The following is a 24,886-nucleotide window of genomic DNA, read 5'->3' on the forward strand; positions in this document are numbered from 1 at the left end:
ATGCGCGGTCGGCTCGCGTTGTTTCGATCCCGCTGCAAATCTCCGCGTTTCAACGCGATTTGAGGCGGATTTCACGTTTTTGTTTTCTCCTCTTCTCTTCTTTTGCGCGCGTATGTGTTTTTGCGAGATGTAGGTATTGATTGAAAGAGAAATTGTCATGCGGGATTTTTCCGACTGGAAACTGCGAATGAGCAGGAATTTTTTGTTCCACTGCGGGACACGTGGAATTCGAAATCAAGAGAGAAATATCTAGTTTTCCCTTCCATAGATTCCTGCCATGTAGATACGCGTTTTAAACTCGAGTAATTTGTAGCTTTAATTGAATTTTATGAGCTGGCAATCCGAACTGACAGAGTAGAAATTTTATTTCATAATACGACGCGACGGTGCAACTTTCAATCATGCGAGCAATTTCTATACTCTTCGTCACCACCTCTCAACCAGGTGGAGATCAATTAAATCGAAAACTTGGCAAACCTTCAACGATATGAACCCTCAAGGTGGAGGTAGATTAAGAAGTTCTAATTCGTTTGTGATTTTTGTATGTCTATTTGAAGAGATTTGTAGTGTGTGTTGAAGTATTTTGTATGAACGTAAGAGCCTACTTTTCTCTAAGTATGAAATCTGTGTCGTGAGGCACGTAACTGTTCGCGTAAGTGATGAACGAGCGAGTGATGAACGTAAGTGACGAGCGATGAAAGAGTTATGAACGTAAGAGAGTATGAAACGTATGAGATCTGTCTTATTCTCGAAGCACGTGTTGCTTACATTTCAAGTGTCTGTCTAGGGGCTACGTTTTCGTCAACGTTTTCTACGACGTAGAAATCTATATCTTTGCAATCATGCGACTGTCAAACTGTCGTGGTCGCCTTGCAAGTGGTGCGTCCACTGCGTACCTGCTTGAGAGTACGTAGCGTTAGCGACATCATCCGGTGACCTATTGTCGGGTTCTAATCCGGGATCGAAGTTTATCACACGTCATCTGTTGTTGCGCGGACCTGACGAGCGCTTAAAAATGCTAACCGTGTCGTGGACGTGATTCGAATTGTAAAGTTTATAATATGCAATGTAGGAAATTCCAACTTCTCGGAAATAGCAGATGTACTGTCCGTATCGTAAAGTTGGGATAATCTCGTATCCTCGATGTTCCTTTTCCAAATTTCATACCAAATTTATCGTTCGTAAATAGTAGTTGGCGAATGATAAATGTGAAAAATAAAATTTCGCTCGAATATTTACACAAGATAGAATGAAGATGCAGCGAAAGAGAACAGGGAAGAATGTACGGAGATCTGGTATTTAGCTGCAAGACGTTACTATAATACTTCCGGTCATTAAAGAGCCAGCGGCTTTTCTGCGAGCAAGAGGTCGAAGTACAACGTGAAAGTTCCTCTGCTCTTATGTAAGCCGCCTCGAAAAGAGAACGACCATGTGCTTCTACGTTGACGGAGGCTATAGCGATCCGTCACTTTCCTTTTCACGGGTTATTCAATCTTCCGACTTTCTACGACGCCTGAAGCGTGTTTCATTCGAACATCGCTTGTCCCTGAATCTTATTTCGCATCATTTAGTCCCTACAAGCGACGGTAATCGGTGGAATCGATATGATATCATTTCGTAATTGATTGCAGAAACGTCTCTCTTTTTTCGTTTTCTTGTTCTTGTTTTCCGGAGATTGAAAACAGAGAAATAGAATGGTAGCTCGGCTTTAAAGGTTAATTCGTGGTCGTTGCTCGGCTACGATGCTTCCGTTCATCTCGCGAAATTACATACAGCTCTTTACTTCTCCACGCGGAAATTAAATTTCGTTTCGACCGTGTCGAGCTTAATTGACAGAAATTAAGCTCCGAACCTTCCGTGCTCTTTCTTCCGTTAGAGCAATTAATTAAATAATTAAATAATTGATATCAAGTAAGAATAGCTTTTGGTAATGAATTGATAAAATTCTGTCAGATTTACCTGACAGATATTATTGAAACATCGACGTACATGTTTCTCATAATTCATATATTTTTTAATACTCTAATTTAATCATGAAAATCCGTGTAAATAAAATTGAAATAATTGAGAAACGTAACTTTGTATAATTTAATATTCGTTTTAAACAGGTTCATAGCTGCCACTGAGTAGTTTTGGTTTCCAAAACTACATCAGAAAATCACCAAAGAATATACGAAATGTGTAAAGAATACAATGCTTAATCTGATATCCCAGTTTCGATACGGTCGAAAAGAGATTTGTGCACTAAAATCGACGATCTACAAAATCCAAGTTATGGTCACAAATGTGACCATAACTTTTGTCAATACACGCGATAAATCAAAACACTCGTAGTAAATGCAAAGGCTGATCTTCGATCATTGGCCCCGAATTTTCCACTCGTTCCCCAACGAAGCATCAAATTAAAATACACGCAAACGAACAGGAAAAGGAAATAAAAAGAAGGCGGGAAAAGTCGAAAGTTAAAGAACCAACAAGGAATGATGTCACGGTGGATCGTGATGGTTAACGTCCCGGAAGGATTCGTGCTTTATATTTACTTTTATGCGTGCGTAAACGCCGTTCCCATAGCGAGGCCGATTTTTATGGAACCGCTCCGGGTTAAACCGATCAAGATGGAAAAGCTAAGAAGCCGTTTTGCGTTTGCTCGTTATGCTCGCCTCGAGGCTGCGATCGTAAACGGGCAAACAGGGAGATTTCCCTTTTGCGGGCGCGAGGCATCTTCCTCAGGGTCCATGCGTGACGAAACTGTTTCTTACGACGATCAGCCCTCTTCTTCCGACTTCCCGGACGATGGAACGTGAGTTCCCATATTTTCGTTGACAAGATATGGCGGACGCCTTTCTTCATCGGCAGTTGCGGTCGCGGATATTATGGATCGTTGTGTCTTCTTTTGGTTTCATATATTTGATATGGAAGAAGGTTGACGTGTAAAAATGACTCTTCGCGATAAACGCGTTTAAAGTTCTACAAATTGTCTATTTTCATCGTTAATACAGTGGCCATAAGTGGTATTTGCGCACTATTGTATTTATTATAGCGTCTATGTACTGGTTGATCAAGTCCGAGTATATTGAGATTTCCATATCGTTTGATAGTACTTTCGTATGACTACGAGATTTGACTAGGAAAATGGAACTCAATGAAACAAATGCTTCATTGAAAAATGAGAATATATACTTGTAAACACTTGGTAGTTATTGTGCATGATTCTGATTGTGAGTTGTGAAGCGAATAATTATTCTACGAGATTGGGGTTGCTCTCATTGCAAAGAGACTTTTGTCTATAAAAATCACGAAGAAGTCGAAATCGAGTTTTTGCATCTGAACTTCCTTTTACCAGAACATGTCGCGTATCAACGAGTGATGTATTATATTTGTGAGCTATATAGGAATTTTTAAAGTCGAGAACGATTGGGAGATGTTGGAATCATCTAATAAATTTTCTCACGTATTTCCATTTAATTTGTTAGTTAGAGATCCATTTGTGAGCTATTTTGTAATTTTTAAAACCTAGCAATGATTGGTAAATGCGTTGATCATGTAATGATTCTACGCGTTTTAATAGAAGTTCCTTCGCGTGTGCTCTTTATTTAAATCTCTTTCTGATATACGTTTTAATTGTGTTGTAATTACTAAAATTATCGCGATAATTCATTCTGTAAATTTATTTATTTTTATGAATTAATTCATTTTATGAAACGCGATGGGTTTCAGCGAGGGTTTTAAACAAAGTGAGAGATAAAGGGAGATGTTTCTGTTTCAACAAATAAGATACCAACGAGGATTAGAAACCATGGAAACGTTTCTTTCACAACCTTTATTTACAGATTCTATGCTGATATGCGTGTTAATTATAATTCTCTTGGATCACGCAATTAGATAGTAAAAGTTTCAGAAAAGATACACGAATAAAATACGTTTTTATAAAGAATCAGGAATATCTGCGTTGAAATCTTTGAATATTAAAAAGGATTCGTCGAAATTATAATAATAACGGTGTAATTAATATTACATGAGATTGCATTATTGATTTTTTTATATTGATTATATTATATGAGAAAAGAATCTAAATGAAGCATCCTTATAAAGAAACGAGGAGGAAAGTATCGAAGTTTTTGAACACTAAAGCAGAATTACCACCAAAATTCCAATAATAACGACACGGTTAACGTTACGAGATATCAGAAAATAATCCGAATAAATAATATACGCACAGAAAATTGTATTAAATAGTAAAATCTACTGGAATCGAAAGTTGGAAACGGAAGTACCTCGCGTGGCGAGCGCCGACCGGAGATTCCCAATTTTCCCACATTTCTTCTGAGTTGGTGCACAGGACGGAACCAGAGAAAGGCTGGTTCGTGCAATTTGCAGTCGGTTTCATCGAGCGTAACGATTCTGGTGCACGTATTTACAGACAGCAGTCGATATCGAAAGTAAAAGGCAACTCGCCTTGTGCCTGTTCTTATGCGGCTTGTTCTCAACCAGTTTATCATGGTCAAACGTTGCGAAAGTGGAGTCGATTTCGTGCGTGCCAGTGCCGTCGACGCCCGTCGATTATTCTTTCGATCGTTTCGAAACGAGTTTCCGCGACATAATCCTTGCGAAACGTGTTCGTAAATATGACACCTGCTTCGTCTTATTCGCGTAAATCTATTCGCTTTCACAAGGAGGAAAAGTAAGAGATTTTTACCAACCGTCGAATATTGCTAAATTAATTTCTTGTAACGACGTTACGTATTTCATATTTGCAGAGATGAGAATTCATAACTTGCTATAAATATATATAAAAATAATGTTAGTACTTGTTATAAAAAATAAATATAGCGCAGAGCTATTAGCTTTTAAATAACAGTTGAGTTTGTCAAACTTATCTAAATAACAAGTGTTAGTTTGCTTCTTTTTGTAATTATTATGAATAGCTGGCAATTCTTGGCAAAATTGATGTTTTCTTTTATTGAGATCAAAATACGTTTACGTATGCTTTAGTTTATTTGCACCATATCACCTTAATTGTAATTATTTGCAATCAAGTTAAGGTAGCTATATTCGCTTAGAAACTGGAAAATGTTGAATAATCGTCGAGTGGCATTATATATGATAAAGAAACCAGCTAGTGCATAAATTAACGTTTGGTATTAGCAAGTTCATTGAAAACTATTAAACTACTAGAAACTATCAGTCTATCGACAAATAATATCTGACAATTTACTAAAGCTATATAAGCTGTCCTAAGACTTTGAGTAAAAATTTATGTATAGTACATTTATCATATGATTTAAAAAATTTGTAATTCTAAAACTAGGATCACTTTAATAAGATACGTTTGGAAACCATGCGTTTACATAGGAACAGCTACTGCAAGTTATCAAAGTTTCAACGTTACCGCAGTTTTCCGGAACTCGTTGAGCAGCGGACGCTTTGCTAAGGGACTTTAATTTGCAAGAATTAAAGTTCACTTTTCAACTATGGAACAGTGATAAATATTTAGCTAAATATTTACATTAATTAACGTTACGTTAGCGGGGCAACATTTTGATACTTGCGCCGCCCTGGCGAAAGAGGAAGTACAAACGATGAATATTTCATGGAAACTTTTCAGGGACACGAGCTTGAACACGATGGCGGAAGTGCCCTCGAGGTACCACTTCGCGGCGCATATGGGTCAACTGATATCCGGCGTGGAAGGTCAAGGATGTCATAATTTCTACCCTACCTGCCCCCTGCCTGGCTCCAGCGTTCTCAACATGATGAAGAAGATTCGACTGCGTTGACGCTATGAAATCACGTGGACAAGCAATGAAAAAATATGACAACGCAATTTGCGATATCGCAGATAATTTTTCTCGTAACGTCGTTACGAACAGAATTTCGATTTTTTAAAAATTGTGCATAATTTCTGTTTCACTCCAAATGATGTTTCTTACGAGTAAGATATTATCGTAAAAAGACAGAAAGAAGGAAAACCTTTCTGGTGTACTTCTTAATACAAGTTAAAATTAGATAGTAACTACGGAGATAGTTAAGAAACTTATGTCTAGATTAAGTGTACTTAAGGAATAATTTCTATTATGATCATACTCGACTCTAATGAGTAGTCATTAGATTAGAAAAATAGAGTTTAATCGATGTAAGATTACTATAAACTACGCTTAAGTGTATCGAATAGTATTTCATCCCAGAAATCTCGTATATGTACGAGAGAAAAATGCGCGATAATTATTTATTTTCCGTCGTCGAGCGATCTTTGATTGCACGTCTCTACGTAAAATGTATTACGAAACCACTTGTTTTATAGTATCGAAAATAAAAAACTCTTTTGAACGTACGAAAATCATTCGCAAACCCCTTACGCTTCTTGAAAACTCTACGTCTCAAACATTTCTATCTTTCTATTTATTTCTTATTTTTGTATTCTAATCAAAGTACCAAACTTCCGAAATTGAAAAATTCCAAAAACGAGATATACAGGATTACAGAATGTCCATATGCAAAAACATACAAAATATCACAAAGTAAAACATTCACTATAGTATTTGTGAGTGAAATATTGGAAGATGAAGCAAACCTGGATTTAGATTTTATTTCTTCATTCTCTTCGTAAAGATATTTTCCATGAACGTCTTACAAATTATCCAAAATCCGCTCTATTTTCCTGTCCTTCGACTTAAATGTTTCGTTCTTTCGCATGATTCTTCTTCGCAGTCGCGTTGCATAGTATTTCGAGCGCGCCTTTGTTAGGTTGCCGGCAATTACGGGACATTTTCGGTGTTTTGAACCGTAATAGCAGTTTCCACGGCGAATCATCGTCGCTCGAACTGATTTGAACGAGCGCCTGGTCCTTATTTACCATCGGTGTACGTATAATATTCAGTGAGCGTATAAAACGTTCACAAAGACGTTCAGGCCAGGTAATGTCTCTTTCACTGGAACTCGCTCCTTGTAATTATTTCTCGTGCGCGCCGCTATGACAGAAAAGCTGGCTCTAATTTGTGGTATAGCGATTTATCTTTCCCGTTGCTCGTTATCGTTTCGCGTTTAACCCGCCTGTGATGTTTTTCCACGAAATTAAATGAAATCGACACCTGAGCATTCGATTGTCGTTGCTTGCAGCGATTATTCACGTGATGCTCTTTTATACATTTTTTCTTTTTCTGTAGTAATTAACAATTGTTCTTTTTATTACTGCGCGATTGATCTCGGTTTGCGTTTAATATATATCTTTATATTTTCACATTGTATATTTTATAGACGCCAAAAACGGTATTTTATTGGTAAAACTTTCGAATTTCGTGGATCTTACCGAAAAATTTTATATATTTACATACGTAACTCGGAAACTTCTTTGAACCCGTTGAACCCGAGCGAGAGTTGTGATCTACCACATAATTCGACGTTTGAGCAAAATTCGTTAAAATTGGTGAAATGTCCGAGAGTTTGATTTTTTTTTCTATTTGATAAACGAAATATAAATTTGACGCGTGATTGGTGTGTCTCCGTTTGGAAAATTTCATTGCCAACATTAATAAAAAATTTTTACCGAAAAACTGATCGAGCTTTATCATACAATAGTGGATTTAAACGTGATATCGTTTTTATTATGGGCAGTGACGAGGTCCCTATACCCAACAGCACCCTTAATCCGCTGAAATTAAATTTATATCCAATTACTGCCTATATTAATCGCGACCAATTTAAAACGAACGTGATTAGTCTTTAATTATTTATTCCAATTAATCGTCGTTTAAACGCAAAATGCATTCACTTTTGCAAACAGTATGTTAATAAATCGACAAATAAAAGATACAAAAATAATCCGAATTTTTAATTATAAATATTTTATGCTATATTTTCTATTATTTTGATATTCTGTGTTTTCCCAAAGGACTTAACATTCTTCTATCATGAAATTATTTCTCCTTATACTTGCTACCATTCCCTTAAGGACGCCTTCCGCTTCCTTGAAAAAAGGGAAAGCAAATCTTACGGCGGTGATCTCGCGTGAAAACAATCCGTACAATTTACAGCGGCGTCTGTAGCGGCGAAAAGTTATTGTAATAATCTCCGGCGCCTTTATCGGCTTAAGCACTATGCCAAGCGTGCTTTCTCCGCAACGATAGCGAAGAGGATCGTGCCAAAAACGATGTCGTGCAGTTACGATCCGCGGTATTCTCGCAAAAATGATCGCAGGCGTTTCGTTTATCGCGCCAACTTGCAAGAAAACAGGAGAAATATCTGGAAAAAGAAGGACCCCCCATTGTTTCGTTCGAAACAGCGTCGCCGCGTTACCAGACGTCTCGTCACGTTCGGATGAAAATGAGATTGAAAGTCGTCGTTGATATCACGAAGTTTCGCCGAACAATCGAAAGAACTTTCAAGTGTAGAATAAAATTTGTTTGATAGAAAAATTGATACAATCGACATTATTAGTAATTGGCACTTTTTAAGGTAAATTTAACGTTCGTCATAAATGAAACGTACACGACGATGAATTAGGATTTCGAAGGCATTCAACAACGGCGAATATGAACTGGCATGTTTATGGCACGGTTGTTTGTTAATGTCAGTTAAGTTTCCAAGCTTGGACAATGAGAGTCCTGCTGTTCTGTAAAATTGGAGGCTTAAGGCAGTTGCGGATTCTGAGTCTTGCGACCTTACGAGCTCAGTCTGTTAAAACACGTGGCTGCCAAACGTAGGAAAATCGGTGGATGTCCAACTGCGCAGGAGGACATTTCGCGTTAAGAAATTTGGAAGCTTCTTAGATAAATGGAATTATCTATCTTTCTCCGTACATTGCATCGAATTAATATATACATGAAAATTTTTAAATTACTCCGAACTGAAATAAAAATGAAATAAATAAGAAAGTTGATGGCTAAAATTAAAATTCATATTTAAAAACGAATAACCTTAATTGTCATTTTCTATCGTTAGTTTGAAAATGCAGATACCACCGATATTACAAAGGAGAAAATTAATTTGCAGGTAGGAAATCGACCGTAAGAGATCGCTGGTTTCTATGTAGCAAGGTAAAAGTGCATCACACACATTCGGATCGACGTGAACGGGAGTACGTAAGAAAACCTCGTTCATTGAGCAACGATTCGAATAGATTCGCGCGTAATCGTTCTCCGTGCCACGCAAGAAATCGATTATATTCTTACGGAGTAGTTGCTGCGTGATCGCACTTAAGTAGTTGCTGACACCATTTCTATGTACTATTACGAGATATCACTTAAAAAAACACCACTATCTAGTAAACACTTTCTCAATCGCTAAATTTATTCTGTCTGGAATGTTCAACCTCTCGAAAATGTCCAATAGAAGTTGCATATTAACACTTTACAGGAAACTTCTCTTTTTTCCTCAATCCAAAGAACATTGTTCGCGTCATGTAACTTCCAATTTTTTTATATTATTCGATAAAACTTCAACGTCGTACAAATGCCTCGAATCTAAAGAAACTTTACTCACAGAACCTCCCTTGAATCCAGAGAACATTTTCTATCTACATTTCACGTGTCGTGCAATTTCCACGAGCAACTTCGATTTTCACGATTCCATCCTTTTTCAATTCGAAGAAACTCTACAGATTTTTGCCTCGAAATTTAAAGACCGGCCTTCACGCACATGTCACATCTTACGCGAGTTGCACGATTAATAAAACTTCGATGTTTACACTTCAAAAGATCTTTGCGCGTTTTACAAATCCGACTGAACTCCGCGAACACATTTCACAAACTGTTCGTTCGTTCAAAAGTCAGTGCTCGATTTCTACGTTTTCTGCTCGGTCCATTGACCACCCTCGGAACTGGATGTCCGCCGCAAGCGTTAACCCCATCGCGACCAAACTTTCGATTTACTTGGACATTCGACATTCGAAAGGAACTTTCTACGCGGAAAGCACTACCAAACGTTGGTGCTGAAGCATACAGAGCTACGAAACCGTGACGATGACCTTGCGGAGGACGCGACTCGACACGGAAGAAATTAGGACGACGCCATGCACCGGTCTTGGTGGAGCACTAAATGTCGCAATCGGTCGGACGCCGTTCGTTTGAACGCGACGACGAGGAAGGGGCCGAACACTTTCTCTCGACGATCGACTGGAACCAGCGGCAGCAGGCCTACGGTCGCCCGGAGGAACACTCGACCACGAGTTTTTACCAAAGGAACAGCTAGTCTAACGTCACGTTTTCTACCGGTGATCCTGTACATCGCAACTGTCACGTAGAACAGGTCGGCGGAATCAATCGATATCGGTTCGGTGTTATCTTCCAACGAAACACGTGAATAATCGTACAAGGAATAAGAACCAAGTGGATGCGATCGAATGCGATGGATTTGTGAATGAAGTTCGAGATTGTTGGTGGAATGTGTTGCGATTGATAGAGGTTTTGGGTGTTTCTGAAGTTTCGGCTTTCCAAGTGGAACGTATTCGGATTGATTGAGATTTCGAACGTTTTCTCTGGTGGTTGCAGAGTGAATAATCGTAGGAAGAACAAGTTCCACTAGAATGGATTTGTAAATAGAGAGTATTGGTAAAGAGAGCTGCAGTTGGTCGTGGTTTTCAATGGTTGCAAATGTTTTATATAATTGTTAAAAAGCGTTGACTTGCGTGAAAGTTGCTTGAGCGGGGAATTGGTCAAAGAATTTGTAAACTTTGCAGTTGACATGCTTGAAACTGTTTGAATGAAATGGATTTGCAATTGAAAATTATATATAACTATAAGTAGAATCGGGCTTGACCGAGTTTTGATCGAATTCTCTATGGTCGTTGAGAAAAGTTGAATAATTTAGAATTTGTTTGAATGGGCAATTTATAAAATTTACGACTCTGATAGATTCGGGTGGAATGAAGTTGTGAATGGGAATTATTAACGGAGTATATCGAGGTTTGAAGTTTTTAATGTTCTCCGCGGTCTACGAAGACCGCTGAATCATTTGAAAACCAATTAAATGGAGAATTGTTCGGAGAATTTCAGAAATTTGAAATTAGAACGTGGTTGAAGTTGTGTATGGTGGTGGGATTAATATATCAGCTTCTTGCGAGGCATTCGATTTAATTTAAAGTTAATACAATGTACAAACGTTCGTGTGGAAACGATAACGATAACAGAAATAATATATGGAATAACAATAAATATGAAAACAATGCGATTAATTTGTTAGATAGCGTTCTAAGATGCAAATGACAAATGCGCGTTTGATCCTGGGATGTTGCTTCCTTGCGGTGACGTTGGTGAACGCGGCACCGGGTCCAGAGGAACCTGCCTTCAACCTTCCGGTGCAGTTGATCGGCTTCCCCGTGATTACAGCCGCTGTGAGGATCACTAATTTCGTGAAGAAACTTGCGTACTCGTTGAATCCAGGTGATTTTCATTTAAAATTCATTTAATAAAAAGGAACTGCTTATGTAGAGTCATAAAAACAATTAAAAAATACTTCGACTCGGTGACTTAGGATTTTGCAGATATTTTTTATCTACAAAATAAATAAGTATAAAATAAATAAGTAAAGAATAGTAAGAATCCAGCAGGATATCATCACGTTTTCAAACGAATCACAGGAACAGAAATCTGTCGCACGAGCAAGTTCAATGTTCTTCCACTTCGATCGCCGGTTAGTTAAGTACATTCGACGCAAAAAGAGGTTGAACTTCAGTGTATAGGTGATTCGTCTAGCCTGTAGTTTCGGGCGTGAATCGAATGGACGAGCAGCGAAAGCGAAAGTGTTCCACTTGTTGCAACTTCTCTCTCGGAATACCATGTAACGTCCGCGTAACACTCCGTTGTTTCCTGGACAAACATGTTGTCGTTAATCACTGTTTGCTCTTGGTAATTAGCGCGGATTCTAGGTAATTAATGATTATTATTAGGGTAAATTGAAGGATTTATTTTGGAATATTTGGTGAATGTAATGTGGGAGATCTTTAATAGATTTAATATTAATAATTTTCAATTGGGACAAATATTATAAATTTCTAATTTAATAAACCTAATGTTATTAATATCGTTGATATTAGAGATGGGTGCGGTGTTACAAATATTCAATTCAGTATATTCGTTCATAATATTATAGAAGGTCGACTAACTTGTGGGTAATTTCTATTTAAATTTAAATGACGTTTCTTAGGAGTAAAATATTATTCTCGTAAAAAGAGAGGAAGAAGCGGGACCTTCTTGATGTATTTTTTTAATACAAATTAAAAGTAGACAGTAGCATTTTAAACATATTTAGGAGACCTATGTCTAGATTAAGTGTACTTAAGGGATGATTTCTATTGCGATTATACTTGACTCAAATGAGTAGTCATTTAATTGCACATCTCTACGTGAAATATAGGTTTACCAATTCTGTAGTACAACATAAATCATTTGTTTTACAGTATCGAAAATAAAACTCTTCTGAACGTACTAAAATCGTTCGCAAACCCCTTACGCTTCTTGAAAACTCTACGTCTCAAACATTTCTATCTTTCTATTTATTTCTTATTTCTGTATTCTAATCAAAGTACCAAACTTCCGAAATTGAAAAATTCCAAAAACGAGATATATAAGATTACAGAATGTCCATATGCAAAAACATACAAAATATCACAAAGTAAAACATTCACTATAGTATTTGTGAGTGAAATATTGGAAGATGAAGCAAACCTGGATTTAGATTTTATTTCTTCATTCTCCTCGTAAAGATATTTTCCATGAACGTCTTACAAATTATCCAAAATCCGCTCTATTTTCCTGTCCTTCGACTTAAATGTTTCGTTCTTTCGCATGATTCTTCTTCGCAGTCGCGTTGCATAGTATTTCGAGCGCTCCTTTGTTAGGTTGCCGACAATTACCGGACATTTTCGGCGTTTTCGACCGTAATAGCAGTTTCCACGGCGAATCATCGTCGCTCGAACTGATTTGAACGAGCGCCTGGTCCTTATTTACCATCGGTGTACGTATAATATTCAGTGAGCGTATAAAACGTTCACAAAGACGGTCAGGCCAGTTGATGGTTCTTTCGCCAGAACCCGTTCTTGCTAATTATTTGTCCCGCGCACCGCTATGACAGAAAAGCTGGCTCTAATTTGTGGTATAACGATTTATCTTTCACGTTGCTCGTTATCGTCTCGCGTTTAAGGCACCTGTGATGTTTTTCCACGAAATTAAATAAAATCGACACCTAAGCATTCGATTGTCATTGCTTGCAACGATAGTTTATGTAATGCTTTTTTTAAATATATTTTTCCTTTTTCTATGGTAATTAACAATTGTTCTTGTTATTACTGTGTAATCGATTTTAGTTTGCGTTTAATATCTGTTTTTATATATTTTTACATTTTATATTTTATAGACACCAAAAACAATATTTTATTGGTATAACTTCTGAATTTCGTGGATTTTACCGAGAAACTTTATACATTTAACACAAATATTATAAATTGATACACACAATACTGGGTCAGTGTTACAAAATTTTTAATTTAGTAGACCGAGTATTGTTGACGCTCAATGTAATAAATCCAGTACTAGTAATTTCTACTTAAAGAGGATTTGTTAATACTAATTTATAATTCTATACGCGTAATGAATTGAGAATCCATTGGTTTCCGAGTTTAGTAATATTCCGTAATTATCCGTAATAATAAAAAGTTCCATAAATTATAATCAATAGCCATCAATTCCAATATTTGTCAAAACTTTCTCTTCCATGTTCCCTTTTATTTGCTATAGATATTCATAAATCTAAAATATAGTCCAATTTACGCTTCTCTTATATATCACTGCGCGTTTCATACGTATTATGAAATAACTGAGAGAGGAATTTTTAGCACCAAGGATTGATTAATAAATCGGTTTCAATATCGATAATTCGATAGAGTGTGAAATTTAGATGTGTGAAATTTGACGAGCAGTCAGCAATGACAGGCGAACACGCGACCGCGAATGGAATGCTATCGAGATATGTCAATTTTCGTTAAAGTGAACGTTGAAGGAGTCACGCCGTTAATTGGTCATTAGCTAGGGATAGTTATTTGACGGTTCTGAATGATGGAAACGTGGATTGTCACTTGGATTGATGACAGTAACCTGTCTAGGTATATGACAGCTTGTATTGGTATTCGTATAGTGCATTAACTCGTCTGACAACGATGGTTCATTGAATATTAAGAACGAAATTTATCGATTTGGAAATTGTCAAATTGAATTGGAGATCTCGACGAAGCTACCGGGAATGTTAAAGATATCGTTGAGGAACAATGTGAGAATTTTCGACAGCCATTCCATGAAGTCGTTTTGCTAATTGCGAAACGATTCTGACATTTAGCACAGTTTTACCTCTCGTTTTTAGAGACTTACGTCAACCGAGTAAGACGAGACCTGCCTTTGGTACACGACGAAGAAATTCTAGATGTTAGCCAAGTGGAGAAGAAGTTGATATCGGAGTTGGGCAGTAACGTTTGCGTTTACGAGAGAATCTGCGCCAAGTATGCGGCCGAAACTCTGCAGAAACGAAGTCGGCAACGAGCTTTGGACTGGGACGTCGTTTTCAGGTACGTTTTATTGATATTTCGATATTCGCTTGAAGTTTCAAGAACTACGTAGCGCTGAATTCGATCTAATCGTTATAAAAAAAATTAAGTAACTGATTTGTAATAAATTATTAACTCGAAAATATGTACACATCTAAATATCAGATTTAATTTAATTTTTATCTCAATCTTCTACTTTGATTCTGTTATCTTAGTCTCTTGATTCAATCTTCTTGTTACGACTTATTTTCACTGCAATTTTTTTATTTTGGAGAGTAGTCTTTTCAAAAGAAATCACATTCAAGAATTTAGATCTATTGTACGTGTACATTAGCATAGTCATTAAATGTTGATTATCAACAGATCTATCGATAGGCATTACAACACACTATTACTATTATTATCACGCTATACAATTTTCCTAGCACATTGCACGTAACACTCTATTTCTCAAACCTGTCTCCGAGATATGCAACTATTTCTCATATCTTGTCGTACGAGTATTTTTTCTTTCTTATTAATTCTCGTTTTACTTCAATTTTCCTTCTTACTCTTCAAGAACTCACGATACAATTTGACCTACTTTCCTAGAAGAAACCATAGAACTTGATACTATACAGTTTTTTTTCGTTCACTCCAACTTCTATTCTAATTAACCTGCTTCTCCGTAGAATATCCAAGGAAAGAAAATAATTTAATCTGAATACGTTGCCATTCTGCTAAACAACTGGTTTCTTTTTTTCTTTTTTTTTTTTTTTTTTTTTTTTTCTTTTTTTTTTTTTTTTTTTTTTTTTTTTGGTAAGACAGATTTTTTCTGTTTTAAAATCGTCGTTGAATTGGAGGAACGAGCAGAGGCGTAGGAGAGGAGGTATCCGAAGACTGGCTGGTAAACGCACGCGATATTAGTAGCTGGGCGACGTGGATTAGTAACTATAAGGGCATATAATTAGTTATCTTATCCAGAGCAACGCAAACTTCCGTAGTTGTACTTTGCCGATACGAACTTGTTTAATCAAGGAAGTACATCACGACTGCGCGTGATAGAGAGTTTCAAGAAGTACATTCGCTCGCTATTAGGCGCGAATCTTTGGATCAAGTTTGCCAAGTCTTGATCTTATTGACATGCCAAGGTCATCCGTCTCGAACTTACGATTTCATCGATGAGAAGTTATCTCGCGAGAAGATTAATTTTGACATCAACGTTATCTCGGCTACGCTATCGAAAATCTCTCGCGGATATATTTGAATAATTGAAAGACACGATGCGATCGTGGTGCGGATCTTTACTTTCCCCTGGCTTTGCTGACTTTTCCTTGGTAAAAGAAGTTTCTTTTGGGCTCGCTTTTAATTCATCTCTAACCTTCGTTATACAATTTCAGAGATAAATACAATTCACTAATTTACTGTTCTATCGCAGCAACGCTACACACGTTTGTTTTCCTCGCAATCCTATTTTTTCTTCTCATTTACTTTAATTTCCACTCATCCTCGTTTCAATTGCTACTGTAACTTATGCAAATTTAATAGCACACTAGCCTTCCCCGATTCTTTCTTCGTTTATTTCAATTTCCACTCGCCTTCACTTCGACTTATACTGTAACCTATGCAAATTTAACTTGCGCATTCGTTCTGCAATCTAAAAGAAAGATAAAAATACTTCAACGTTGACACGTTATCATACTTTCCAATAACACCGTATCATATTTACATAAACTTGTCATGTTCCTGGAGAAGCTCATACACTTTGCATTAATGCGTCATCATCCTCTATTAACAATCCTAATCTCGTTCATTTACATCATATTTGTTACTCAAACCGTTATACGTATACGTTTACCTTAATCGTCACATTTTCACCTTTCATCGTCCGATGCGACGAAGTTCGTGTTTCTCTCTTCTTCTCACGGAGGTCCTCGAGAGCGATCGACCGTTCCGACTGTTGTATAATTAGTCTTGGTGGATCGATTGCCAGGCAGCATCAGTAAAACAAAAGCGGTCGCGATCGATAACGCGGTTTTGCAAGTGCATCTCGATTCCATGTAGTCACTTAAGTAACCACGTCCCTGAAGTTCACGACTCAGGGTATTGACGACTGGCAAAGATTAGTTCTCAACCTTCGTTGCGCTCGATGGCCTTGCGAAACTTGGTGAATACGAAGTTTAATAACGAGCTCGTTAGTGCATCGTAGGAAAATTACTGATCCATTTGGTCGGCCAGCCGTGAAACGGCTCTTCTGTCGCCCGATCGTCTTCTTCTTGTCTTCTTTTTTCTACCTTGCGCCGTACCGATGATGTCAATCCTGACACGGCGTACGACTTTTTCCTCTGGCACCGAGGAAACGATTTCTCTGAATCAGAGATACAGCTCGGACGGTTCTTGAGACAGAAATTCCTAGAATTGCGTGAAATTACGAGAATTTGTTGACATTCCGAGAGAGAAAGAGGCGACAAAAGGTATTTGTGTGTTTTAGCGCTAGTTACGTAGTTAAGGTTGATTGAAAATCGAATCACGAATTTTGTAGTTGCTCTTTTACGCGTTCTTCGCGTTTATCGTATGTTAGGAAGGTTTGTCGTTTGTAGAAATTCAAGTGAAAGTGAGTTACGATGTTTCTGACATTTTTCAAGGATTTCATCGAAAACTAGTAAAATATTTGACAGATATGTCTGTTTCTAAGTTTTAATTATTCTCCACTGAACTCCTCTTCTCATTTATAAAAATACTTAAATTCTCATGTCGATTTCGATGAAGTCTACAAGAAGTTTCGATAATTCCGTGAAACATTAACGAAACTGCATGAATCCTTGGGCTCTTAAACCATCAAACTGTCCTACCTATCAAAATATCAGAATGCGAACAATGTCTAAAACAGCAATTCCAATTCAGCATCTCGTCACATGCTCGTTTAAAATTCATGCGTAACAATCCTTCGCGATCTCCAATGCATTGATTCCTCGAGTCATAACTTCCGCGTAGAGAAACCTCCACCTGCTCGTAAAAGTCGAAATGTGAAACGAAGGAGATGCAACGGAAGAGATTGCTTCTCTCTTCAACCGCCTTTCCTGCATAAATTCCAGGCATTCTTGGATAATTCGTCGAGAATGATCGGTCAAATAAATCATGCAGAGATACAACGAATGTGATCTGGTCTGAAGTGAAGACAATCAAACAGTTTAGATGGATTTTGGATTTAGAGGTTTTAGGAATTTTTTACGATGAAGTTCTATTGTAACTTGATTGCTAATATTCATACTTTATTATTATTCAAATTTTCCATCACGATGGACTGTTTATCAATTTATAAAGACGGGAAGAAAGAATTTAAGAGATCGACTAGAGGCACTTAGAAAGATCTGCACCATACAATAAATACAACGCTCATGAATGAATAATAAATTGAAAAAAACTTGTAAATGAAGCTTCAGTGCCATTTATGTTATATCTTTTATCGCCATAGAACCTTCATCGATTTATCAAAAATTAAAGGTCGCTTCTCTTTCCACTTGTCTCCTCTCGCTGCATAAATTCCAGGGATTTTCAGGTAATTCGTGGAGAACGATTGGTCAGATAAGTCCCCTGAAGATGCAACGAAGGTGGCCTGGCTTCTAAATGACCCGACGCTTCTATCCAACTAGTAGAAGTGGAAGCTAATAGAAATCCGTGCTACCGGTTGTTCGTAGCTAGCCGGCCACGGGCTCGCACTAAATTCAGTTGTAAGTAATGCCAGCGGCAGATAGCCCTTAATGGCGGTCTCCACGAGCGACCTAATGCATCCTGATAACTCTCTTCGTTCCACCCTCCAGCCGTTCCTTCGTTCTCCGCCGTTTTACGAGCGTCTCGAGCTACCCACCTTCGAATTCGAACGGCTTATCTGCGATTTCACGGTGCCGAGATGGCCAGCGTGTGTCCTCGAAGACGAAACGCGTCGGTTAATCGCTTCTGTCACCTGTAGGGGCAAGATAGAGGTAAAGCAGAGAAGATTCAAGGGAAATGAGAGGATGTATCGAAGGTTGGAGCTGGCAGAGACACGTTTGGAGAGGTTTAACGGAGCATGCATGAGAGACTGGCATCCTCGAGTCCCTCGCAGAAGCTATTCAAGTCGAAGGATGGAAGGTTAGGAGGTTTTCGGATGGTCAGCGTGAGTTGAGGTCTTTTCAAATTCCTTTTATTTTAGGGGTAGTTGGATCTTAGTCACGAAGAGGCGAATTAGGTTTGTTGGTCGTATTTATGTACATTTGTGGGCCATATTTGTTGATGATGTACGTGTGATACTTAGGAGCAACAAGCTTCTAGTTTTCGCGGACGATTGAAAAATATTTGAAGCGATAAATACGATTTTCGATGCCTTTGATCTTCGAGGAAACATCATCAGACTCGATCCGGTGAAAATCTCATGGATCTCGCTCAGCCAAGTACTCGATCAAATTCGCTCGTAGTAGAAACTCTATGTACTCTTCTATGTACTCTATCAAACTCTTCGATTCTAATATTTCCGTGCTTACTAGGGTGAGAGAGATCTTCGTACAATTATCGACTCCAACCTCACATTTATAGACCACTCAGCACGCGTCACCGCTACTTCTTCTAGAATGCTGGGTTTCATTAAGCGTAGCTGTGGTCATTTCAGCAACCCTTGTACCTTAATTAGACTTTACTCTTCCCTTGTACTCCCTCACCTTGACTATACCTCGGTCATCTGGCAATTCCGTATAGCCAGACAAAGTGACCAGCTTGAGAGGATCCAGAACTTCCTTCTCAGGTTCCTTGCTTGTAAATCCGCCTGTCCAATAAACGTTCGTGACTCCTATCACGGAGAAATAGAAATTCTTTCCACTTGCAACTAGGCGATTGTCTGCCGAGACTATTTTCCTATTTAAAATCTTAAATGGATTTATCGAACTGTTCACAGCTCTTAGCCTTATCAACTTTCACATATCTTCCTACTTCTCCGGGTCTCCCTGCTCATTCTATCGACCATCCTTCTCCTCCAGAGTTAGTCACACGAACACTATTGTCCGTGTATGCGAGTTAGGAAATTCAATACTTTTATACAATAAGATCAGCTTGTTTTTTACCTGAATCGGCAATCTCATGAAAAAGGTCCACGAAGCCTTAGCTAACCCGTGCGATCCGATTATCTCACAGCGACTGTATCACGCTGACACTTATCTTCCTTTTATTGTGTGGTATATATTTGCAAAATGAATCTTCCTCCGTTTAATAAACGAAAATTAAAATTAAATGAAAATCTTTTCATTCTGTTTCGAGTACGTACGAGTCTAGTTCGCGTAGAAGGGGTTATTTGCAAGGGTGGGAGAACAAATTATTATGTCAGGGATTTTTTAACTGAAAAGTTATCGTTAAAGTTCCAGTATTACTCATTTCAAATCTTCCAGTATCATGATAAATTTATTTACCAATCTACGAAAGAACGAACGTAGAACTTAAGCGTGGAAAGAATTCTAAATTGGTAAACTCACAGATGAAGCTTCATTGTCGTTTATTTCGTATCTTCCACCGCCATGGAACCATCATCGATTTACGAACAAAAAGCTCGCGAATTTGAACGATTTAGGCAAAGACACTTTCAAAAGATTGCAATGTTAAACGCGTAGAAAATTCTCCACGCGAATCGCGAACGCTCGATATGAAATAAAGAAAAGATACTCGACGTAGGTAAGAAAAATCAGATTTAAACGCTCTCGTACCGCCTATAACTTCCTCTCTAATCTCTCCATAAGCACCCTGCAATGATCCACGTTATTCTTCTTACCATACTAAAAAAAAAAAGACACGATCCAGTTACTTTACAACGTACACGCACCACGCATAGCGATTTATGTTTCTCGACTATCGCACGAACGCTCGTAACGCTTTCACAATCAAGTTCATTAGATGGTAACGTATGGGAATGATGGTTTTACAGCGAGTACAAATCATCGCCGAACCCGATGAAGGAGAATTATTTATTGAGCGTGTTCCTGGGCGACATCATAGGAAGCCCGCGACTCTGTCATCAGCTGGCGAAACGAGGGAGAGGCTGCGACGAGGCCACGCTCTCGGATTAACTGTAAACCGTACCATTTACGGAGCCGCGTACAGATTGTAAATATCGCGAAGCGTGTTGCCGGTTTGCATCGTGCAAAGGATCGTCTATCCTTGCTACATAATAATCGTAGTTGCGTAAAACGCGACGAGGATAAAATTGTATAGGGGAACTAATGACTTTAGGACCCGTAATTAATTGTTATCGCTTTGTTACCTGAAGTTCGTTGCTTATAGGATTTACCGATTAATCGTACTTTATTGTCGGTGGACTCTGAATGGAACGAGTCGTCGATGATAGAAAACTGTTAGAATGAAAAGATCCGACGAAGAGAGGGCATATTAGTTTCCCTTTTGAAAACTAACGTTCCTTGCTGTTATCGCTCGGAGAGTCTTTTAACGAAGAAACGATCTGTTGTTAATCGTTGAAAACGAATACAGTTGCTTGCAAATGTGCGATTATTTTCATATTTTATAGCTATATCGAGTGTTTTGTTAACTCTCTTGTTAATTTGAAATCTATGTTACAGATACGCATCGATAGTGGTTTCCTTTATTTCGATAGATTTTTCATGGAAAATTTGTCTGAAGTAACGCAATTGTTAAGCTGATACTTTTTTAAATCCTTGAATTCTGCGAAACGAATAGCGACTCTCAAGTTTCGATCGATTTGTATATTGCAAACAATGTACGCGATATTACACGAATTAATTGCACGAGAAGTTTAACACTGGCTCTATTTTAATTCGTGATTTTTTTTTACGGTATAGAAATGGTACAAATGTTTGACAGTTTTTAGTAATCGACAACTGCAGTGTTAAATATTCGTATTATTATGAATTACATAGGAAGAGAATTTCGAACATTTCAATTTCAAGAGCACCAAAAAGATCGGAAATGTCCATCGAATTCTTGCCACAGCAACAAAGTATCATTGATTAATTTTCTGTTGGTTAATGAATAAAATCATTAAAAGAAACACCAAAACAAGCGTACTTTGTCTTCTTTAATTCCGGTGAGGCGTAGAATACGAGTATGTTCGAAGGTGTACGCGACACACGAGCGAAAAACGGTCACACGAAGTGAGAGTAGACCACGATGACGTTTCTTCCTACCTACGCTTCTTCGGTCGAGCTTGTGTACGAAGAACGCTTTCGAAGAAAGTTCCAGTTGCCGTGGAACTGTGACACGATCATCCGCGAAGCGAAACACTCGCCGTATTCCAACAGCGATCGCAACGAAGTGCCACTGCGAAAGGAATTACCGTCATCGACCGTTTTATTCTTTCGTCGGTAAAATTCATAACCCGGTCGACGTGAAAGTTTAAAAATTCTAAACTAAATATCTTTCGACGAATGTTTCCCGTGATGGGAAATTCTAAAAAAAGTTGGCAGAGAAATTCTTCAAAAATTTGATAAACGCTAGATATTAAACAAGAAGATAAAGAAAAAATGAAGAATTATAGTACGACGTTTAGGTTGATGCTCGTTTGCCTTTTTCTTTGCTCTGAAATTCGCTCAGAGGATCAATTTCGAAGGATTCGTCGTAAAATCGGCGAGGATCGTTTTTGTAATTTTGACGAAGCTCGAAGCAATTATAATGCCACGGATTTATTAAGGTAAGCAGTAATTATATTGCAAATTTATCGTTGTCGTTACTTTTCAATAAAAGTTTGAGATATTCAAGTGGGAAACATGATTCGTCGCGTAGGTGTATCGATGAATTGGCTGTCGATCTCATCGATCGAGAAAGTGGCGTGCTAAAAGTCACCAATGGAAAAGGTCAATTGAATGGATTCACGGGCAGGCAGATCTCTTTTATGGATGTTTTCTCGAGTGTTTTCAATAACGCTGCGACGGTATGTTGGAAATTGAATTTGTCCATTCATTATGCGAATTTTATTCAGATTCGACTGGTATTTTTAAAGTTTTCGAAACGTTGAAAAGAAAAAAGTTAAAATTATAGGAATAATAAGATTGTCATTATCGAGTTCTTTATTATCCACGAATTATTTCATTACGAGGTTGGAAGATACGTAATGAACTATCGAGCGAGAACATCGTAAATGGCATTATACGAGTTTATTAGTTGGAACGTCCTTAAATTAATAATAAATTACATCGTGAAATTTAATACCGAGCATATGTTGCCGCACTAAAAACTCCAGCAATCGCTCGTCGTAAAGAATTTAATGTACTGCCGATTATCGGTTATTACGAAAGCACATGAAAATACTATTAAATACTGTAGGTTAATTTTCTTTAAAGTCACTGATAAACATTCCCTTGTATACAACATCGAAAGAAGACAAAAGAGACCAGACGAAACAAACGAAGTTCGACTTTCTAATTCTAATTTCTAGCTAAGTTTTACTACCCCTAAAAAAAAACAATATTCACTCGTGAAAGTAAGAGCCTTTCATTATAAGAACTTCTCACAGTAGATAAACTGTTCTGGATATATAATTAGCATTAAATTCTTTGAAAAGTAAATGGCACATCTTCGCAAGATTTTTTATCGCGAAAGGTGAGAATAAAAACTGAAAAACAAATGTATGTTTTCATTAAAATGTCTCATAAAATCGTAATCATGGAAATAGAAATTATCCTAGTGTTGTTTGTGCTCCTTAAAATAGCGTAACCTTATTCTAAATAATATTTTTATAAGAACAAAAATAACAGAAATGTTTAGAAATTTTTATATAAATGTCTGCATAAAGTTCCATTCTTTTCGGCATATTCGACACGCAAAGAAGTAAGTAACCAATGGTCTCCATGTTCCTGCATCTACGCAGAAAATTGCACAGCTTTTCTACTTACAGTCGCATCAGAGCAGCTCCCTTCCGGTGTACCCGATTTCCGACTATCAGCAATCGAATTATCCGAGTGAAACCGTCGGTCTTTCTCCTGGATTTCAACTGAATCTGCTCGATACGCTGTCCACGATATCCAGCCACGATGACTACAAGTGTGTGCCCAGGATACTCTGCGAGGTGGCCAGCGGAAAACTTCCTGGAAGATCGTTAGGCAAACAGAGCTCCGGCTTCTTCGAGTTGCTCGGTCGAAATGTTTTCACGGAGTACGTTTCGTGCCACGAAAATCAATACAGTAATAGTTGCCGAAGTAGATATTTCTTCTTCGACGAACATCGAGAGCCTCTCGATCGATTTCTTTTTGTGTTTTCAGCTGGCTAACGAAAATCGATGTCGCTGGAATGTCTCCATTGCTGAACTTTGGTAGAGCGATGATTCTTGGATATAGCAATCGAGGAAATTCTGTGGCCTGCTACGAGGCGTTTCCAAAATGTCCACGAGACACGAATGGATTGATTTACTATCTGAATAACTATAATGGAGGGTTTTTCAATCTTTTCAATAGGATTCGAGGTGGAAAATACAGGACGTCTAACGGAGATCCTGGTCAGCCAGGTAAGGAAATTATAGATTCGAAGGTTGGGAATCTTTTGTCGATAACTGGACGATCGGATAAATTGTCTAATTTCTTGTTTCGTTTAGTTAATGATTATTCGAAGATCGAAGTGAGGGAAAGAATAGTCACTGGGAGCTCGACGGAACCCATTCGGAATGAACCAGTGCTAAATACGGTTCAATTTCCATCTATAGAATATCAAAAATATTATGCAAACGGAGAGTATCCAAGATTTGATACGATAAGAAATTACAATGCGATTACTTTTCCCGATCAAAGAGAATTAAGCATCGAACCAACGAATAGTTTACAGGATGACGTTGCAAAATCGGAACCGTACGTTTGGCAAAGAGACAACGTTGCATTCTTTCCCAAAGTAAATTGCATAAAGTACACCAAGTACGAATCGAAATTCCCTCTGTATTAATTACATGTACGTTATTTCAGGAAAACCAAGACAGAAGAATCTCTCGATTTCGATTCCCCTCGAGGTTTACAATCGCACCGTCGTAATCCGAAATTGTAACATCGAAATACGTAACCAAATACCTCAGTGAATCCAATGCATCTAATTAAATAAAGGTTTCCATAAAACGCATAAAACCATAGAATATTCTAAACTCCTTAACTCGTCTTCGGGGGATTACGACCGCGATAAAATATCGAATTTCAATTTTGCATCGCATAAACCAGACGCCTTCCGTCGCGCGTTGCGAATTTGCGGATTATCAGCGGCGAGAGAACCGCTGCAAAGACGCGATACAGGTTTCCGCGAGGCAACGTCGTTTATTTCGTCAGCGTTGCTCCCATCGGCAATTTTCTATCCACCTGTACGCGATACGCTCATAACAGGAAGTCCCGAGTCGCCGGTGAACGCGATGTTACTGGC

The 24,886-nt window shown here is 38.0% G+C and overlaps 3 protein-coding genes across 6 annotated transcripts in view; all 3 read left to right on the plus strand.

The window, feature by feature from the left end:
• Positions 1 to 6,331, plus strand: part of LOC100740048 — a 13,969-nt gene extending 7,638 nt beyond the window's left edge. For 3 of the 4 annotated variants that reach the window (XM_024367096.2, XM_024367097.2, XM_033320331.1), the window contains one exon: positions 5,606 to 5,952. In XM_024367096.2, coding sequence (XP_024222864.1) covers positions 5,606 to 5,777 — 172 coding nt within the window. In that variant the 3' untranslated portion in view covers positions 5,778 to 5,952. Of the gene's footprint in view, positions 1 to 5,605 lie in introns of all 4 variants that reach the window. The other variant, XM_012384712.3, reaches the window with a different exon arrangement.
• A 4,418-nt stretch (positions 6,332 to 10,749) lies between these two features.
• On the plus strand, positions 10,750 to 20,615 carry LOC100740172. Its single transcript, XM_033320333.1, has 3 exons — positions 10,750 to 11,375; positions 14,347 to 14,548; positions 20,451 to 20,615. Exons 1-3 carry the CDS (start codon positions 11,189 to 11,191, stop codon positions 20,590 to 20,592), a joined length of 531 nt encoding a protein of 176 aa, XP_033176224.1. The 5' UTR covers positions 10,750 to 11,188; the 3' UTR covers positions 20,593 to 20,615.
• A 1,393-nt stretch (positions 20,616 to 22,008) lies between these two features.
• Positions 22,009 to 24,593, plus strand: LOC100750033. The gene is made up of 6 exons (XM_003488862.3): positions 22,009 to 22,187; positions 22,280 to 22,427; positions 23,391 to 23,647; positions 23,755 to 23,996; positions 24,084 to 24,373; positions 24,445 to 24,593. Exons 1-6 carry the CDS (start codon positions 22,021 to 22,023, stop codon positions 24,508 to 24,510), a joined length of 1,170 nt encoding a protein of 389 aa, XP_003488910.1. The 5' UTR covers positions 22,009 to 22,020; the 3' UTR covers positions 24,511 to 24,593.
• The last annotated feature ends 293 nt before the right edge of the window (positions 24,594 to 24,886 follow it).

This window comes from Bombus impatiens, unplaced genomic scaffold, assembly GCF_000188095.3.
Source record: "Bombus impatiens unplaced genomic scaffold, BIMP_2.2 scf_0279, whole genome shotgun sequence".
NCBI lineage: Eukaryota > Metazoa > Arthropoda > Insecta > Hymenoptera > Apidae > Bombus > Bombus impatiens.

What these genes read in the sequence shown, in the direction of transcription:
- LOC100740172 (XM_033320333.1), top strand. Translation starts at nt 11,189, where the DNA reads ATGCAAATGACAAATGCGCGTTTGATCCTGGGATGTTGCTTCCTTGCG. An exon ending in TGCGTACTCGTTGAATCCAG is followed by an intron (nt 11,376 to 14,346) that starts GTGATTTTCATT and finishes TCTCGTTTTTAG; the next exon opens with AGACTTACGTCAACCGAGTA. An exon ending in GACTGGGACGTCGTTTTCAG is followed by an intron (nt 14,549 to 20,450) that starts GTACGTTTTATT and finishes ATGGTTTTACAG; the next exon opens with CGAGTACAAATCATCGCCGA.
- LOC100750033 (XM_003488862.3), top strand. Translation starts at nt 22,021, where the DNA reads ATGAAGAATTATAGTACGACGTTTAGGTTGATGCTCGTTTGCCTTTTT. An exon ending in CGGAGATCCTGGTCAGCCAG is followed by an intron (nt 23,997 to 24,083) that starts GTAAGGAAATTA and finishes TGTTTCGTTTAG; the next exon opens with TTAATGATTATTCGAAGATC. An exon ending in ACGTTGCATTCTTTCCCAAA is followed by an intron (nt 24,374 to 24,444) that starts GTAAATTGCATA and finishes ACGTTATTTCAG; the next exon opens with GAAAACCAAGACAGAAGAAT.